The sequence below is a fragment of the Lepidochelys olivacea genome (assembly GCF_965140295.1).
Source record: "Lepidochelys olivacea isolate rLepOli2 genome assembly, chromosome: 8".
In the NCBI taxonomy this organism is placed as follows: Eukaryota; Metazoa; Chordata; order Testudines; family Cheloniidae; genus Lepidochelys; species Lepidochelys olivacea.
Genome location: NC_140418.1, coordinates 42,110,534 through 42,130,358, shown reverse-complemented (window position 1 = coordinate 42,130,358; position 19,825 = coordinate 42,110,534). Strand labels below are relative to the sequence as shown.

Below are 19,825 nucleotides of genomic sequence, written 5' to 3'. Positions count from 1 at the left end.
ACAGTATGGGGTCCCTTAAAGTCAAGCAGCTCCTGTGATTCCTCCTGGGAGTTTACTCCACATACCAAAGGATGCTTGTCACCACCTAGCCCTCATCAGGTCACAAAGTCAGTGTAATTCTTGAAATGGACTCTTTGCGGCCCCAACCAATACATTGGTGCTCCCTTCTCTAAAGCTAAGACACCAGTGCCATCAACATCCATGCTAGTGAGAACCCACTCCTGCATACAGGATGCACAGTCCAGTGTTTAGCAGCAACCCTACAATAACAGAACCACCCCAAATCCACTAACAGTGGGATCTGTGGACCTAATGGGAGCAGCAAGTGCTGAGCACCTTGCAAAATCAGGCCCTCTTTATTTAGGGGCCTAACTTTAGACTTCCAGGTTTGAACATTTTAGTCTGTCTGTCCCACCCTTCTTGCCTCCCTCTGTCCATCCAGGTTCTTTAATGGCACACAAACGAGCACGTGAGGCCAAGTACTCTACTAAACCACTGAAGGTTGCCCAGTGCTGTGTTTAAAACAGGCTGCAATGGCTCTCAGGGGACTCAGTGAGGAAAGAGTTAGTTTAATGATTTTAAGAAGCTATAATGAAAAAAGGCCTCCAGTTTTTTAAAGCATTTATGAACAATGGCCATCCATTCTACACTCCCCAGTTGCTGGTGGGATGGGGCGACAGGTGGGAGGCAGAGAGTGGGAAGATTTTTGGGTGGACTCCAAAAAAGATTCACGCCCCCTTGTATCTTTCCAGCATGACTGAGGGACTGGGCCAGCTGACGGACGGTGTTTCTGGCCTGGATGACTTCACACAGACCCATGAGTACCACATGTGGCCTGGCTATGACTACGTAGGGTGGCGCAATGAAAGCGCTGCTGGGGGCTACATTGAAATCATGTTCGAATTTGATCGGATCAGAAACTTCACCACCATGAAGGTATGTGGCTCCAGGGGCACCTTTCTTGGTAACATCAGTGAGGGCTTTTTGTGGCCTTGTCTCTCTGAACGTGGGCCCGGCTGTAGAAGGCACGTTCTAGAAAGGCACTAGGGCTGTGACTTTGTCATGTGCCTTACAAAATGCCAATGCAAGGCCTTAGGGTCTAGGACACAGTCTGCCCTACATTTTGGGCAGGGGGCTGTGTCAGGGATAGTGAACATGAGTGAGGAAAAGCTAGACATGTTGGCTGTAGCTTCTATGCATGTTACACTGCCCTCTCAGCTGCACCATGCCTCCTCGGCCCTAGCCACCAGCTCCTGCTCTGCTCAGCCCTGCTCTGCTGCCCCACTTACTATCCCTGCCTGTGGGTGACTAAAGGGCCACTTCTGTCTGTAATCACTATATTTCTATGACCTGTCAGCCAGTGACTGGAATGAGACGAAAGACTCACTCCATTTGTGACCTCAGACAGTAACAAGTTTCCTATGATGAAATGCTAAGGAAATGTCCCCCACCCCTTCCTCCTGGGCCCCCTTGACCAGCTAGGGTTCTAGGTGAGGGTGCCACCAAGGGCAGGCCGCAATGAGCACAGGGTTCCCTGCATGGCTATCCCAGGGTCTCTGAATCCTATGGAGTTGCCCTGGGCAGTGGGTGTTGCCAGCCTGTGCTGGTGTCGAGCTCACCTGGGACTCTGTTGCTGCCATGCAGGTGCACTGCAACAACATGTTTGCCAAGGGGGTGAAGATCTTCAAGGAGGTTCAGTGCTATTTCCGCTCCGATGCCAATGAATGGGAGCCCAACACCATCTCCTCAGTGCTGGTGCTGGATGACGTCAACCCCAGTGCGCGGTTCGTCACTGTGCCCTTGCTTCATCGCATGGCCAGCGCCATCAAGTGCCAGTATTACTTTGCTGACACCTGGATGATGTTCAGTGAGATTACATTCCAGTCAGGTACTGGCAAAAGGCGGGAGGATGGGGGACCTGGAAGCCACAGCATCCATGTCAGGGAGCAAGGGAGGTATAGGTCTAGGGAGTACCAAGCGATGTGCCATTTGTTCTAGACCATAGAAATGTAGGAACTGCCAGACTGGATCGCACCTCAGGTGGTTCTAATCTAGTCTCCTGTACCTGACAGTAGCCAGAAACAGCTGCTGAAGGGGAAGGTATGAGAACCCTGTAGTAGCTGATGGGGGATAATGTGCACCCACATTAGGGCTCATCCTGGTCACTAACAGACAGGCTTAAGCCCAGAAGCAGGAGGTTCAGTGTCCCTTCCCAAATGTTTATAATGAATTATGGTAATTCTGCATATTTTTGATAGCCATATAAATGTCCAGTCTCTCTCTTTGAATCTTGTTAAATTTTTTTGCCCCAATGATTTCCTGTGGCAGTGAGTTCCACAATCTAATCATGGTGGGGGGGGGAAGGTATTTCTTTTTATTGGCTTGGAATTTCTCACCTTTCAATTCCATGGGATATCCACTTGTTCCTGTGTTACAAGGCAGTGAGAAGAGTAGTTTCCTATTTACCCAAGGAAAGTGGGTACTGGGACTACTGTGGTACCAGTAGCTATAGCATTCATCCTGTGGAGGAACAGGGTTTTGAGGAGAGCAGCACCATACAGTGGGAATCCCCTAATGGTGGGTTTGTGCTTGGAGGCTTTAGAATTCAGACTTGGCTGAGTTGTGGTAACCTGGGCTGGAGAGGGCTAGGAACTTTTTCAGGGCCAGGTAGAGTCGAGCAGGTGTTCTGTGACATGAATTAAGTGCCACAGGGAAAAATCCATTCTGCCCTCACAACAGCTATCACAGGCATGTGAGCGTCACTGACTTGTTCTCAATTCTGTTTCTTAGATGCAGCCATGTACAACAACTCTGGAGCCCCTCCTGAGTCACCCATAGCACCCACCACTTACGGTATGTGGTATGTGGACATTCTGTGTGCTCAAGAGCCTGGTCCCCATCAGGTCTGCAGAGGTGGCATATTCCTGCGAGGAAGGATTGGCCACTGGATAAAATGCAGCCCTCCTATAGACCCCCTGAATTCCTGAAACACATGCCACCCTATTAGAATAAGGGCACCAGAAACCACCTCCAGTCTGAGAGTAACAGCTGCTGCAGTACCCAGAGATTACTCCGATATGGCAAAGTGCTACTTCATGATGACATGGGCATAGAAACACCTTTCACATGATTACGTGGCTTATGAGTCCCTGGTGTCTGTCTAGATGTGTATGATGTCATCCATTGCCATGGGATCGAAATGCCTTCCATGGCCAGGGCCCCATGTAGTCCATAAGTCCACAGATGCAAAATGTGTAGTGCAGCGAGCCTCGTACTGTGGACCAGTCCTCGTAAGTCTGAGATTCAGTGGGGAAAAAAAATGTTTCCATCCCTAATGGTTGTAAAGGTAACCTTCCAGGCCCAAACCAAGCAATGTCTTCCTGAGTCTGCAGGCATCTTGAAACAATAGCTTGGAGAGGTGTGAACTGCCCTAGTCACTTCAATGGGGTTTTAACACAACATCGTTTACTCTTTCATGGCTGATCATTTTATCAGAACCATCCAGCTAATGTGATTGTTTCACAATCACAAATTGCTTAAACCTCCAGCTAAAGCAGATTGGAAATTTTCCGATGGACTCATTTTTCTATCAGAACTTTTCAAGTTTGAGTAAATTTCATTTAGAAAAAGTTTAGAAAATTTTCAACATTTTAATTTCAAAAAGACTTATTTCAAATTTTTATAATGCATTGTATTATATCATATTCATTAACATAGGAAATACCAGTTACCAAACAAATTACAAAAACAATATATTTTATAAATGTTATAATATTAATGATATCACACATTGTGAGAGAGCAAAGGTGGGTGAGGTAATATCTGTTTTTGGACCAACTTCTGAAGAGCCTACCATTCGGTCTTGGCCAAGTAAGATCTAAGTTGGTCCAATTAAAAGATATTCTTCAAGTGACGGTCGCTGTATGTATTCCAAATGTGGGAGCACATGTGCGCCATGCACTGGAGTTGGAAGGTTTTCTTAGTAGTGTTAGCTGTGAGCATGAGGGGGTCAACAGAGGGTATAATAGGCCATGTGGGTTGATGCCTCTCCAGGTCTCTCTTACCACTGCATGGCCTGAGTTGGAACCACTGTTCCTGTGCACTCTTAGCTTGCTAAGAGAGTGATCTACTTTCCATTCCTGTATATAGTTGTACGTAGCTGTATTTAGTGTTTCATAATTGTTCTTCATAGATAATTGTTAGTGTAGATTCTCCCCCCCCACCCCCTCTTGGAGAACCTCCCCTTGGGACTATGGCCGGGATTCCAGGCTTTGAGAACTGTGCCCCTTGCCCATGCTTATTTTCTGCAAGCAATGAGCACCGGTGTTGCCTGTACTGCCTCACAGCCCGCTGTTCAGTTTGTAAGTCTTTTCCGCCCTGAACGCAGAAGGCATGAGAGCTTTGCCTCAGGAAGTTCTCAGTGGATGCAGTCATGCGCCCAAGGGTACACTCGTATCTGGAACCACCAGTATAGAGACGGTCACTGGCGGTGAGCTCCCCTCCACGTACCTCCCAGGCCCTGGATCCGTCAGTACCAAAGGCGACAGACAAGCCCCGCCATGAGGGTAAAAAACATGGACATGGGTATAAGAGTAGATCCCCAGCCCTGACCACTCATAAGTGCAGCTTTTCCTCCCCAGACCAGATAGAGTGAGAGGTCACATGCGAATCCCACCTGCCCAGCACCCAACCTGCCCCATGTTGAGGGCAAGGCAAAACACAAACAGGATCCAATGATACCCTCGCTGGCACATGCACCACCCATCCCTTCAGTGTCTGGGAGCTCCTCAGATTGACTGGCACTGCGGACAATGCCTGGGCCCTCGGGCATGCCCAGAGGGGTGTCATGCACTCCTGGATGCTTGGAGCTGCTCCTCTTGATGAAGGAGCCGCTCCTCCCGCACCCACATTCTGCACCCCTTTCCAGACCTCCAACCACCACCGTACTCCCCTCTCCGGTGGACGAGCCTTTGTTGCTGCTACTGGAGAAGCACGTTGTAACGATGCAGCCTCTGGCAGGACGCTGAGAGTATCCATTCAGGACAAATTGCTTAGAACAGGGCAGTTACAGTCCAAGACTGGGGGACCTTTACACACCAATCCACCCAAACAGAGAGGACTTCAGTTTTACCCTACTGGCTAACCAGAAGTCATATAAGCAATTCCCTCAGTTTCATAGACTATCAGGGTTGGAAGGGACCTCAGAAGGTCATCTAGTCCAACCCCCTGCTCAACGCAGGACCAATCCCCAACTAAATCATCCCAGCCAGGGCTTTGTCAAGCCTGATCTTAAAAACTTTGAAGAAAGGACATTCCACTGCCTCCCTAGGTAACTCATTCCAGTGCTTCACCACCCTCCTAGTGAAAAAGTTTTTCCTAATATCCAACCTAAACCTCCCCCACTGCAACTTGAGACCATTACTGCTCATTCTGTCATCTGCTACCATTGAAAACAGTCTAGATCCATCCTCTTTGGAACCCCCTTTCAGGTAGTTGAAAGCAGGGATCCAATCCCCCCACATTCTTCTCTTCCGCAGACTAAACAATCCCAGTTCCCTCGGCATCTCCTCATAAGTCATGTGTTCCAGTACCCTAATAATTTTTGTTGCTCTCCGCTGGCTGCTTTCCAATTTTTCCACATCTTTCTTGTGGTGTGGGGCCCAAAACTGGACACAGTACTCCAGATGAGGCCTCACCAACCTCAAATAGAGAGGAACGATCACATCCCTCGATTTGCTGGCAATGCCCCTACTTAAACAGCCCAAAATACCATTGGCCTTCTTGGCAACAAGGACACACTGTTGACTCATATCCAGTTTTTTTTCCACTGTAACTCCTTTTCCGCAGAACTGCTGCCTAGCCATTCGGTCCCTAGTCTGTAGCGGTGCATGGGATTCTTCCATCCTAAGTGCAGGACTCTGCACTTGTCCTTGTTGAACCTCATCAGATTTCTTTTAGCCCAATCCTCTAATTTGTCTAGGGCCCTCTGTATCCTGTCCCTACCCTCCAGCGTATCTACCTCTCCTCCCAGTTTAGTGTCATCTGCAAACTTGCTGAGGGTGCAATCCACACCATCCTCCAGATCATTAATGAAGATATTAAACAAAACCGGCCCCAGGACCGACACTTGGGGCACTCCACTTGATACTGGCTGCCAACTAGACATGGAGCCATTGATCACTCCCCATTGAGCCCGACAATCTAGCCAGCTTTCTATCTACTTTATAGTCCATTCATCCAGCCCATACTTCTTTAACTTGCTGGCAAGAATACTGTGGGAGACTGAGTCAAAAGCTTTGCTAAAGTCAAGGAATAAGATGTCCACTGCTTTCCCCTCATCCACAGAACCAGTTATCTTGTCAAAGAAGGCAATTAGATTAGTCAGGCATGACTTGCCCTTGGTGAATCCATGCTGACTGTTCCTGATCACTTTCCTCTCCTTTAAGTGCTTCAGAATTGATTCCTTGAGGACCTGCTCCATGATTTTTCTAGGGACTGAGGTGAGGCTGGCTAGCCTGTAGTTCCCAGGATCCTCCTTCTTCCCTTTTTTAAAGATGGGCACTACATTAGCCTTTTTCCAGTCGTCCGGGACCTCCCCCGATCACCATGAGTTTTCAACGATAATGGCCAATGGCTCAGCAGTCACATCCGCCAACTCCTTTAGCACTCTTGGATGCAGCGCATCCGGCCTCATGGACTTGTGCTTGTCCAGCTTTTCTAAATAGTCCTGAACCACTTCTTTCTTCACAGAAGGCTGGTCACCTCCTACCCATGCTGTGCTGCCCAGTGCAGCAGTCTGGGAGCTGACTTTGTTCATGAAAGCAGAGGCAAAAAAAGCATTGAGTCCATTAGCTTTTTCCACATCCTCTGTCACTAGGTTGCCTTCCTCATTCAGTAAGGGGCCCACACTTTCCTTGACTTTCTTCTTGTTGCCAACATACCTGAAAAAACCCTTCTTGTTACTCTTAACATCTCTTGCTAGCTGCAACTCCAGGTCTGATTTGGCCTTCCTGATATCACTCCTGCATGCCCAAGCAATATTTTTATACTCTTCCCTGGCCCTTTGTCCAATCTTCCACTTCTTGTAAGCGTCTTTTTTTGTGTTTAAGATCAGCAAGGATTTCACTGTTAAGCCAAGCTGGTCGCCTGCCATATTACTATTCTTTCTACACATCGGGATGGTTTGTCCCTGTAACCTCAACAAGGATTCTTTAAAATACAGCTAGCTCTCCTGGACTCCTTTTCCCCCTCATGTTATTCTCCCAGGGGATCCTGCCCATCAGTTCCCTGAGGGAGTCAAAGTCTGCTTTTCTGAAGTCCAGGGTCCGCATTCTGCTGCTCTCCTTTCTTCCTTGTGTCAGGATCCTGAACTTGACCATCGCATGGTTCCTGCCTCCCAGGTTCCCATCCACTTTTGCTTCCCCTACTAATTCTTTCTTTCCCAGTATCACCACCAGCACCACTCCTTATGGAGATGATTGGTTATGAAAACCAATATCCCAGTAAACTGGGGGAAAAAAAAAAAAAGGTTCTCCCGATCCCAAAGGCCCAAGCCTTAGACCCAGCTCAATATACCAGTCAGAGCTCACCCACAAATCACGCTGTTGCCAATCCTTTAGAATCTAAAGGTTTATTCATAAAAAGAAAGAAATATACATGAGAGTTAAAACTGGTTAAATGGAATCCATTACATACAGTAATGGCAAAGTTCTTCGTTCAGGCTTGTAGCAGTGATGGAATAAACTTCAGGTTCAAATCAAGTCTCTGGAGTACATCCAGAGCTGGGATGGGTCATTCAGTCCTTTCTTCAGAGCTTCAGTTTGTAGCAAAGTTCCTCCAGAAGTAAGAAGCAGGATTGAAGACAAAATGGAGATGATGCAGCTGCCTTTTATAGTCGTTTTGCCCTGTGGTTTGTGCTTCCTTTGTTCCAAACACAAGCTACCCAGCACATGACATGAAAAACCTCAGAGTTCTGTCCATAGGCATGTCCCTGCATCCCTGGCTGAGTCACAAGGTGTCTCTGCCTTCTCTCAATGGGTCAGTTGTATAGCTGATGGTCCTTAATAGGCCATCAAGCAGGCTAGGCTGTGCTGATGCCAGATTGTCCGGGGTGTCACCCAGAAGCACAGCACAAGTTTGAAATACAGGTAGTGTAGAGCCAGTACTTTAAATACAAAATGATACATGCATTCAGATAACATCATCATAACCAGTAAATCATAGCCTTGTCATAGACACCTTACTTGACCTCCTTTGTACACGATTTGGTGCCACTATAGGACCTTGGTTGCAACAACGATCTATTTGGTCACAGTTCATATTAATAACGTCACACACACCCCATTGGTGCATCACAGGCCTCTGGTACCCATGGTCCCCCCTGTTTCTGGAACCATCTTTGGAGTCTGAGGGCCTCTCAGAGTCAGAACCCTTGTTCTCGCTTATACCCCATCTGAGCCCAGAATCACAACCCAGACTGCCATACCCCCTGGCTTATGATCCCCCTGCGGAGGCCTGGTACCGTTAGCCATGACACCCACTTATGCCCAGGGACCCTTTGTTTTGGCCATTCTGGGTGCCCTGGGATCTCTACTGAGGATGGCCTTTTATGAGGCCTCTTTTATGAGGAGGAGGAGGAAGATGTAGAACCAGTACTGCTGGTCCACACTGCTGCTGCTTCCTCATTGAACAAGGCGCTTATTCTCCCGGATTGATGACCAATACCAGGACTTGCTCCGGATGATTTTACCCCCTTCCCCCCCCCCCGCCTTCCCCAACTCTCTTGTGCAGCAGCAAAGTGGGCACAACAGCACCTACAAAAACCTACTCCCCCAGACAAAGCAGCAGGAAAATCAACTCCGCAGTGGGACTGCAGTTCTGCATTGCCAATTATCAGGCTTTGCTAGTCAAATAGGACTTCAGCTGTAATAGGCTAGCAGAGTTCAAGGACAAGCTGCCACCATGCCAACAGCAGCAATTCCAGGCCTGGTGGACAAGGGGTGACTGGTGTACAAAGGGCCTCTAGGCCACTGTGGATGTGGCCAACATGTCCTCTCACTCTCTGACGACTGGCCGCAACTGTCCGGATTCTTCAGGGAGGCCCAAAACACTATTGAGGACCTCCCCTTTGAGGAGCACAAACTAGTCACTGACCAGATTGACAGTTCCCTCCATTCCCTGAAGGACTCTCAGGCCACACTCAGGTCCCTTGGCATTTACATCCCGGTCCCAAGATGCAGGCAGCTACAGCAACCGTTCCATCCCTGACCACCCTCCCCCTACCTGCCCTACTACCAGTGCCAACAGGTGGTACCACATAGACAGCACCGCACATAACACTCCCCGCCTCCACCACAACCACCACCTTGACCCCATACAAGCAGCAGTCAAAACAGCAGTTTTGACATGCAGGTCAAGAACTGCGAACCTCCCCCGATGCCTTCCAGAGTGCCCAATATTATCTTTGGGGACTGTCTTGCTCTGTTCTGCCACAACTGATGCAAAATCACCATGGACAGTCAGGTACTGGAGATTATCCATCATGGATACTCCCATAGAATTCCTCTTGTTTTCCCCCTCATCGCTCCCCAGCCCAGACTTCCCCTGGGAACCCATCCTCCAACAACAAGTGGATGCTCTGCTCCTCAAGGGGGCCATAGAGCTTACTGCCATCACCACCCACTGAGTACGATATCCATACCTATCATCCTCGTTTACCTCCTTGGGCTCAAAATGATGAGCCTTGCCCTCAGCTCTACACGGGTCCACCTGGCAGCACTTAATGTCTTTCTCCCTCTGTGGATGGCACCTCTGTTATGTACCCCTCCACTGTCCATTTCATGAAGGGTCTCCTCAATACCTTCCTGCCAGTACTCCAGCCCAAACCTACATGGGACCTCAATCTCGTTTTGTCCGTCCTCACAAATGGCAACGTGCTCCCTCTCCTATCACTCCATGAAGGTGATGTTCCTAGTGGCCATTACCTCAGCTAGATGAGTCAGTGAACTGGCAGCCATGATGGCTAACTGCCCCCCTTACACTGTATTCCAGAAGGATAAAGTGTCCTTATGGCTTCACCCTAAGTTCCTCCCAAAGGTGGTGGTGGTGTTCCACCTCAATCAGGCCGTCCACCTCCTTGTCTTCTGTCCCAAGCCACTCTCTCCCATGCAGACAGGATCCTGCACTCCCTCGACATCCACTGTGCAGTAGCATTCTACCTCAACAGGGACTTCCGCCTTTCATGAATCGATGAAACTGTTTGTGGCCATCGCTGACCAGTCCAAGGGCCAAGCCCTTGCCTCTAAGGAATCTCCAAATGGGTCTCCATGCAGCATTCACGGATGCACCTGCTAGCCATCGTACTGCTGCTTGATAGAGTTACAACGCACTCTGTGTGAGCACAAGCAACCACATCAACCTGCCTGGTGGACATCTTGTGGCAAGACATTTCCTGTAGTGACATGGCGCTCTGTACACATGTTCACATCCCACTGTGCCATCACTCAAAGGGTGGCTGAGGACACTGTAGTGGGCCGTACTGTACTACAGGCTGCATTTCCTCTCTTCCTTGCACCCACCTCTACACTGATCACTACTCCTCCACAGTTGGAATACATATAGGGACCATCACTCAAAGAAGAGGAGGTTACTTACCTGTAATTGGAGGTTCTTTGGGATGTGTGGTCCCAGTTTGTATTCCAATACCCACCCTCCATCCCCTCTGCTGTGGACTGGACTACTCAGAGCTAATAGGGTCACTGGAGGGGCGTCGACCTGTATGGCCTCTTAGACCCTTGTCTGTGAGCACAAAGGGATGCACAATGAACATGTGGGTCAATGGACACTGCTAAGAAAAGCTTCCAGCTCTGGTGCATGGCGCGCATACGCACCCACATTTGGAATACAGATAAGGACCACACACATCTCGAAGAACCTCCAGTTACATGTAAGTAACCTCCTCTTATCTCATCCCTTTGTCTCTCTCATTTCCTGGGACTAACACAGCTGCTACAACAATATTGCAAATGACCTATTATGACATGGCATCATAATAGTCAAAACATTTTCAACTTTTCTACTCTTTATATATAATCTCATTTCAACTTCTGTTTATAATTTTTTTTGAATGTCAAATTTTCCTGCAGAACAGAAGTTCTGGGTTTCAACCCATTCTGCTTCCAGCTCTTCTTCAGACACCCTCTGCACTGCAGTTATGTGGTGTTAATGCAGTGGCACGTTGAACAATAAAGATGTGGGAACCGTCTGAAGCAACGAATGTAATATCAACAAGAATAGCACAGGGCATAATGGGCACAGTCAGTGCAGTTATTTCCATAGTCAGTTCATTAATTGCCTCCTTTTTCGTTAAAATGAAGTTTTCACAGACTTTCTAGTCTGTTATGTCAGGATGTTACAGAGTCCAGGGTTGTGGCTGCAAAATGAAGAGCAGTGTGTACCCTGGGCTTTGACCATGTGAGAGAGTCACATGAGTGTGGTGATGGGGAGTCTCGAATTGTTAGTTACGGTCTCGCAATCCTGCGTGTCCCAGGCTCCATGGCCACAGAAGGGATGAGCTGCACTAGTGCAGCAGGGGCCAGCACAGAAGTGCCTCCCAGAGGGCAGGACTGTCTCTGGCCCTATGCATCCCTGCACTCACATCCCCAGTCAGTGTACAGGGCGGAGAGCAGGCTCCACCCAGCTGTGCCTCCTCTTGCACAGAGGGATGGAAAATGGACAAAGCATTGGCGGTAACCCCCAGGATGCTGGCCAACAGAGCTGTGCTGCTGTTGTCTGCTCCTGGCAAGGATAGGCTGGCAAACAGGGAACCAAGGAGGCAGTGAAGTGCAGAGTACTTTGGGGTGGTGCAGTTATGCACTGCTTCTGGCTGTGGACAGAGGTAAACTCATCATTGCCCCTGTAGGGATGGTGAGCCCGGAATTAACAGCCAAATAGACTTGCCAGTGACTGAGATATATGTTTCCAATGAGAATCCAAGTTAAACCCAGCCTCCCAACATCACCAACTTCTGCTCTCTCCTGTCTGCTGGCAGATCCAACCCTCAAGGTGGATGACAGCAACACACGCATCCTGATTGGCTGCCTGGTGGCAATCATCTTCATCCTGGTGGCCATCATAGTCATCATCCTGTGGAGGCAGTTCTGGCAAAAGATGCTGGAGAAGGTGAGCAGATCCTGGAGACTTCTTTGTAAGGGCTCTGCCAGTACTAGGTTCAGTCTTGCGGCTGCACATCAGCCCCTCTGGTGACGTCAGCACAGCCCTGACAGTAATGGAGTTTGTTCAGGGCGAGGCCTAGCTGGGGATGTGCACCACATGCATCCCCCCTGAAGCTCACAGTCAAGCGCATGGACCTGCTTGTGCAGGCTAATTTCATCTAGCCACTGAGGGTGCTTCTACACTGGAATAAAAGATCCATGACATGGCCACAGCTGGCCCAGATCAGATGACTTGGGCTTGCAGGACACGGGGTTCATGGCTGTAAAATTGTTGTGTAGACATTCAGGCTTGGGCTGGGGCCTGGGCCCTGGGCGCCTCCCTCCTCGTGGGGTCCCCTGGCAGCTCCCTCCTCCTCTCCCCTCCCCCATGGTTCAGGGGACTGTTCCCCAGCCGCCCCTGGATTTGGCAGCCCTGCCTGGTTAACAGGAAGGTTAACCAGGCAGGGCTGCCAAACAGGACCTTTTGGCCCACATGATTTGTCTTGCTGCTTTGGTCCACTGTTTGTCCAGAGTGAGGAATGTCCTTTGCTGTGTCCCTGTACTTTCTCCCTCTGCGTCCCCATCTCTCAGGCGTCTCGTCGGATGCTGGACGATGAAATGACCGTCAGCCTCTCCCTGCCTAGCGAATCCAGTATGTTCAACCACAACCACTCCTCCTCGTCCAGTGAGCAGGAGTCCAACTCCACCTATGACCGTATCTTCCCCCTGGGCCCAGACTACCAGGAGCCCTCGCGGTTGATCCGCAAACTGCCAGAGTTTGCCCCAGGAGACGAAGAGGCAGGTGAGAATTAACAAGCAAGTTCTATGGCTAACACAGCCTTGTTTGAGCAAACAATGAGCAGCAGAGTGCTCCTGCAATACCCTGCTATGCCTGCTCCGGAGGCATTCAGTCGGGGGTAGTAGTGGCATTCAGTCTCACTCCATCCTTGATCTGCTAGCAAGGAGCACGTGCTCACACTGACACTTGTGGTGGAGCCATTTTTAGGGTCATGTGTATAGTTGGGCACAAACAAAAAAGTTCCCTTGCAGAAAATGTGTATTTTTTTCTGTGCAAACTCAAAAATTGAAAATTTTCAGCCAAAACATTTTGGCTTGAAAATACTGCCGTAGTGCCTCATGGGAGTTGTTGTTGAGTGTGCCTCCTCTATAGGGTGGTCTTTTTGGTTGGATTACATCAACAGTTTAAACAGAAACATTTCAACCAGGACTAGTCATGCATCCACTGGGAAATGGAGTGAAACCATTTCACATCACATGGGAATCGTATCACACAACAGCCATCCCAGTGGGAGTGACTTTAGACCAATACCAACCTGGGGTAAATTTGAACCAACAGCCTAGAGGTCCCAGTCCCCTATCCCAGTCCTAGGCCCAGTCTCCCTGAGCCGTGTTAAGATGAGCTGTGTATTTTATTTCATTACAAAATTTGAATTTGCCCTTGCCATGTGCAGTCTGTTTTTAGTGAAATAAGTCTGTGACTAAGACAGTTCAGACTGCAAGTATTTCAGCTTAATATGGAATTTGACATTTGTGCTGTGTTGGTTAGTTACCTGTTTATCAAAGATCTGGAAAAGTGAAGTGGCAAAATGTGCAAATGATAAAATTATTTAATAGTAATACATAGCTCATAGCTAGGACTTTCCATCTGGAGACCTCAAAGCATTTTACCAAGCAGTTCAGTATCATTCATTATCTTCATTTTACACTTGGGGAAACTGAGGGACAGAGTAGGGCAGTGACTCTCCCAAGATCACCCAGCAGCAGAGCCAGGCATAGAACATGTTTCCTGCATCACAGTGTCCTGTCTGATAGCCCACACTGCCCCTTTTCAGATTAGCCAGGACTGGAGGAGGAACTTCCCAGGGATTTAACCAGGCTGGGGGAACGGGCAGCATGATGTCAGACTGAAATTTAATATTGACAAATGCAAAGTCAGTTGCATAGGAAGGAACAATTAGAACTGCTCCCAGCCGTGGATTTGAAGAGTTTGCTGATGCCTTCTGAACACGGGGCACAAGTTCTGGATGAGGATGCTACTGGCTTCCCCTCTCTCCCCTTGTCACCCATGGCAACAATCATAACTGGGCCTGGAAACTTGGAGTGAAGTTTCAGGGAGCTGAGAAGACTGTACAGGTCTCAGACCCCTTTAAGCTCCCCCAAAGCCTGGTCTGTCCTCACCTGGCATCTGGGAAAGCAGATGGCCCAGAGCATTCTCTATGTGACTTGGGCTCCAGGGGAAAAGTGCTGAGTATCTGAGGTGCTCTTGTGCTCTTTTCTTCCCAGGCTGCAGTGGAGTCCTCAAACCCGCCCAGCCAAGTGGCCCCGAGGGAGTCCCCCATTACGCGGAGGCTGACATTGTGAATCTGCAGGGGGTTACAGGCAGCAACACCTACTCCGTGCCTGCCATCACTATGGACCTGCTCTCTGGCAAGGATGTCGCTGTGGAAGAGTTCCCTAGAAAACTGCTAACCTTCAAGGAGAAGCTTGGAGAAGGCCAGTTTGGGGAGGTGAGTGTCTTGTCATGGGCTCTTACATTCTCTCCAAGTCCTGTCTGCTCCTTTGTGCAGTTGTTAGGATGGACCAGAGTCCTGCTGGAACACAGCCAATGACAACAGTGTTCTTCCACCACCAGAGAAAAGTACACCCTGGTGCTGAAGGAGATAAAGGGATCTCTGGTGAGTCACCTGCTGTATGCAGGTAGCCTGCAGCAGAACCACTTTGGGGTGCGGTGGGGTTGTTTCTTGAAAGCTAAGCTGAATGAGCCTCAGTCAGTACCTGGGATGGGGGATCTCCAGGGCCCAGCTCGATGCTGCAAGAAGTGATGTATTGTTGTTCAAAAGGTGGTATTGGTCCCTTTAAGTAAGTGCTGAACAAATGCCCATGACTGTAAAATGTGCTGCCCAATTATTTCCTAGGTGCAGGATAAAGGGGTGTTGTCTTTGCCTTCTAATTATATCCCCAAAGTTCATTGTTTGTACCATGAGTCATGATAACCCCTGTAGCTTGCTCTCCAGTGTGTTGCCTTCCCGCTGACTTCACATCCCTCCCCTCCCCCCAACTTGGTATGTCAATGACTACCATTGCATTAACCTACAATCCTTAAATTACATGTGGACCCACAGAGAGAGGTGAATAAACATCCTTTGGCAGAAAACTGTTAACTCTTCATGCTTTACATTGAGGGTATGTCTACAGTACGAAATTATTTCAAAAAAATTATTCTATTCGAATTTTTGGAAGCCATTTTATACATTCGATCTTCTGTGTCCCCACTAAAGCGCGTGAATTCGGCAGAGTGCGTCCACAGTACCAAGGCTAGCATCGAATGTCGTATTGGTGCAGTGTGGGTAGCTATCCCACAGTCCTTGTCGCCCATTGGAATTCTGGGTTAAACTCCCAGTGTATGTTTGGGCAAAAACATTCTCGCGGGTGTTTCTGGGTGTGCGTCATCAGAAAGCTACGGCAGACAATCGTTTCGCACCTTTTTGGCGTGCAGACGCCATACTGCTTTCAGCAGGTGGTGCACCACTGCTCTCCTGCTACTATGAATCCACCTCTCATTTCCACTCATCTTCCTATATAATCTCTACTATCTACTCTTTCTCTTCCTCATCGAATGCTTCCGCTGCCAACCCTGCTCGGCCATCATGAACCGAACAGCACAGCTTCTGCTGCCAACTCTGCTCTCCCGCTATTGCCATGCTTCCAAGCTTCTCCATGCTGTCTGTCCTGGGCTCCCACCTCCGTGAAAGCTACAGAAGACAACCATTTTCAGACTTTGTTCGGCTACCGTGAACTGAACAGCTCAGCTTCCGCTGCCACTCTGCTCTCCTATGTTTCGCGCCCTTTTTCCAGGATTACCTGTGCAGGCGCCATAGCCATGGAGCCTGATCAGATCTCTGCTGCAGTTTTTACCATTGTAAATACCTCGCACATTATCCAGCACTATGTGCAAAACTGCAAAACCGGGCGAAGAAACGACAACAACGCGATTATGGTAATGATGAGGACATGGCCACAGACGGCATGGCATGTGGCGATTGGGAGATCATGGTGGTGTTGGGCCATGTTCGTGCCATGGAACGCCGATTCTGGGCCCGGGAAACAAGCACAGACTGGTGGGACCGCATAGTGTTGCAGGTATGGGATGATTTCCAGTGGCTGAGAAACTTTCGTATGCATAGGGCCACTTTCATGGAACTTTGTGACTTGCTGTCCCCTGCCCAGAAGCACAAAGACATCAAAATGAGAGCAGCCCTTACAGTTGAGATGCGAGTGGCCATAGCCCTGTGGAAGCTTGCAATGCCCGACAGCTACCAGTCAGTCGGGAACCAGTTTGGAGTGGGCAAATCTACTGTGGGGGCTGCTGTGCTGCAAGTAGCCAATGCAATGATTGACCAGCTGCTATCAAGGGTAGTGACTTTGGGAAATGTGCAGGTCATAGCGGATGGCTTTGCTGCAATGGGATTCCCTAACTGTGGTGGCGCCATGGACAGAACCCATATCCCTATCTTGGCACCGGAACACCAAGCCGGCGAGTACGTAAACCGCAAGGGGTACTTTTCAAAAGTGCTGCAAGCACTGGTGGATCACAAGGGACGTTTCACTGACATCAACGTGGGATGGCTGGGAAAGGTGCATGACGCTCGCATCTTCAGGAACTCTGGTCTGTTTGAACAGCTGCAGGAAGGGACTTACTTCCCAGACCAGAAAATTACTGTTGGGGATGTTGAAATGCCTATAGTTATTCTCGGGGACCCAGCCTGCCCCTTAATGCCATGGCTCATGAAGCTGTATCTAGGCACCCTGGACAGTAGTAAGGAGCAGTTCAACTATAGGCTGAGCAAGTGCAGAATGGTGGTAGATTGTGTGTTGGGATGTTTGAAAGCGCGCTGGCGCAGTTTACTGACTCAGTTAGGTCTCAGCACAACCAATATTCCAATTGTAATTGCTGCTCGTTGTGTGCTCCACAATATCTCTGAGAGTAAGGGGAGACATTTATGGCAGGGTGGGAGGTGGAGGCAACTCGCCTGGCGGCCAGTTTCACACAGCCAGACAACGGGGCGATTAGAAGAGCGCAGCAGGGCATGCTGCACATCAGAGAAGCTTTGAAAGTCAGTTTCATGCCTGGCCAGGGTACGGTGTGACAGTTGTGTTTGTTCCTCTTAAAGTTACCCACCCCCTATATATATATGAAAAGAAATAAAGTCACAATTGTTTAAAAAACATTCCTTATTATTTGTTGCACAAAACATTGAGAGAAATCAGGAGCTAGATGTGGGAGGAGGGGTATTGGTTTAGGGGGGTGGAGGAGGGAAGGACAAGTCCAGAAACCAAATCAAAATTTAGGATATGCCAGCTTTCTGCTGCTTGTGCAATCCTCTGGGGTTGACTGTGTGGGTCCCCCCTCATGTTATTGGGCGTCTGGGTGAGGAGGCTATGGAACTTGGGAAGGAGGGAGAGTGGTTATTCAGGGGCTGCAGCGGCAGTCTGTGGTCTTGCTGCCTTTCCCGCATTAGATCCACCATACAATGGAGCATGTCAGTTTGCTTCCCCATGAGCTTGACCATAGCATCCTGCCTGCTCTCATTGCGCATGCCCTCCTCTCTTTGAATTCATGTAACGCTTTACGCAACTCATCCCAGACCAGGGGGATGAGGTGGACGAGGCTTTCTTCCGGCAACTCACGGAAGTTACTAGATCGCAGGCCCTGGTTCTCATGGGAGACTTCAATCACCCTGATATCTGCTGGGAGAGCAATACAGTGGTGCACAGAAAATCCAGGAAGTTTTCGGAAAGTGTAGGGGACAATTTCCTGGCGCAAGTGCTGGAGGAACCAACTAGGGGCAGAGCTCTTCTTGACCTGCTGCTCACAAACCAGGAAGATTTAGTAGGGGAAGCTAAAGTGGATGGGAACCTGGGAGGCAGTGACCATGAGATGGTCGAGTTCAGGATCCTGACACAAAGGAAGAAAGGAGAGCAGCAGAATACGGACCTTGGACTTCAGAAAAGCAAACTTTGACTCCCTCAGGGAATTGATGGGCAGGATCCCTTGGGAGAATAACATGAGGGGGAAAGGAGTCCAGGAGAGCTGGCTGTATTTTAAAGAATCCTTATTGAGGTTACAGGGACAAACCATCCCAATGTGTAGAAAGAATAGTAAATATGGCCGGCGACCAGCTTGGCTTAACAGTGAAATCCTTGCTGATCATAAACACAAAAAAGACGCTTTCAAAAGTGGAAGATTGGACAAATGACCAGGGAAGAGTATAAAAATATTGCTTGGGCATGCAGGAGTGAAATCAGGAAGGCCAAATCACACCTGGAGTTGCAGCTAGCAAGAGATGTTAAGAGTAACAAGAAGGGTTTTTTCAGGTATGTTAGCAACAAGAAGAAAGTCAAGGAAAGTGTGGGCCCCTTACTGAATGAGGGAGGCAACCTAGTAACAGAGGATGTGAAAAAGCTAATGGACTCCATGCTTTTTTTGCCTCTGTCTTCACACACAAGGTCAGCTCCCAGACTACTGCACTGGGCAGCACAGCATGGGGAGGAGGTGACCAGCCCTCTGTGGAGAAAGAAGTGGTTAGGGACTATTTAGAAAAGCTGGACGAGCACAAGTCCATGGGGCCGGATGCGTTGCATCCGAGAGTGCTAAAGGAGTTGGCAGATGTCATTGCAGAGCCATTGGCCATTATCGTTGAAAACTCATGGTGATCCGCAATTGTTTGCCTTCACTCATTCAACTGGGTCCTATCAGTGCGGGAGGACTACATGAGCTCGGCAAACATATCGTCCCAAGTTCGTTTTTTCCACCTTCTAATCTGGACCAGCCTCTGGGACAGAGTAGATAGGGGCTGCATTGAAACATTTGCACCTGCTGTGGGAGGAGAAAAAGGGAGGGTAGTATTTTAAAAGATACATTTTAGAGAACAAAGGGGACACTCTTTCTCAGTGAAACAGGCAATTCATAGTACACAGCACATGTTCTTTCTGTACAAGGTCGCATTTTGCCTCCGATACTGAAGGGCCTGCCACTTTGGTGTGAGTAAGCCACCACATGTGGCCAGGCAACAGAATTCATCTTGCAGGCAGCCTGAGGGCTCTCTGGGATGATCGCTTCACACAACACCCTCCTCCACAATACACACACCCACCCACCGCGGGGCTCCAATGAGGATCTGAGCAGGGATGAGCCCTTTAAACTAAACACGAACAGCCCAGCACAGCTGGGTTTCCCTCCACTCCCCACCACATGGCTCTGATCAAGTTCTCAATCACTAGAAGTGCCTTCTCCAGGGTCATGGTCCGGGAGCATGCTTTGGGAGTAGGGGGAGGCTATTAGCTCCAGCGTTAAGAATAGTTCCTGGCTGGGGGGGAAAACAGATTCCCCACTTGCTACCTGTGCACTGTCCTCCTCCTCCTCCTCCTCCTCCTCCTCTTCATTCTCCAAAAACTCATTCTCCTCGCTCCGTGCTACTCTCCCCTTTCAGGTGTCCACGGGCAGTGGTGGGGTAGTGGTGTCATCACCCCCCATAATTGCATGCTGCTCACGGTAGAAGCGGCATGTATGGGGCTGTGACCCAGAGCGCCCA

The 19,825-nt window shown here is 49.2% G+C and overlaps 1 protein-coding gene across 1 annotated transcript in view; it reads left to right on the top strand.

Annotated features, from left to right (window-relative positions):
• The window catches only part of DDR2 (discoidin domain receptor tyrosine kinase 2), a 140,699-nt gene that overhangs the window by 89,077 nt on the left and 31,797 nt on the right, over positions 1-19,825 (top strand). Inside the window, exons 7-12 of the mRNA XM_084636676.1 lie at positions 753-936; positions 1,645-1,888; positions 2,791-2,853; positions 12,050-12,180; positions 12,804-13,014; positions 14,517-14,740. Of these exons, the coding sequence (XP_084492802.1) occupies positions 753-936; positions 1,645-1,888; positions 2,791-2,853; positions 12,050-12,180; positions 12,804-13,014; positions 14,517-14,740 (1,057 nt within the window). The remainder of the gene's footprint in view (positions 1-752; positions 937-1,644; positions 1,889-2,790; positions 2,854-12,049; positions 12,181-12,803; positions 13,015-14,516; positions 14,741-19,825) is intronic.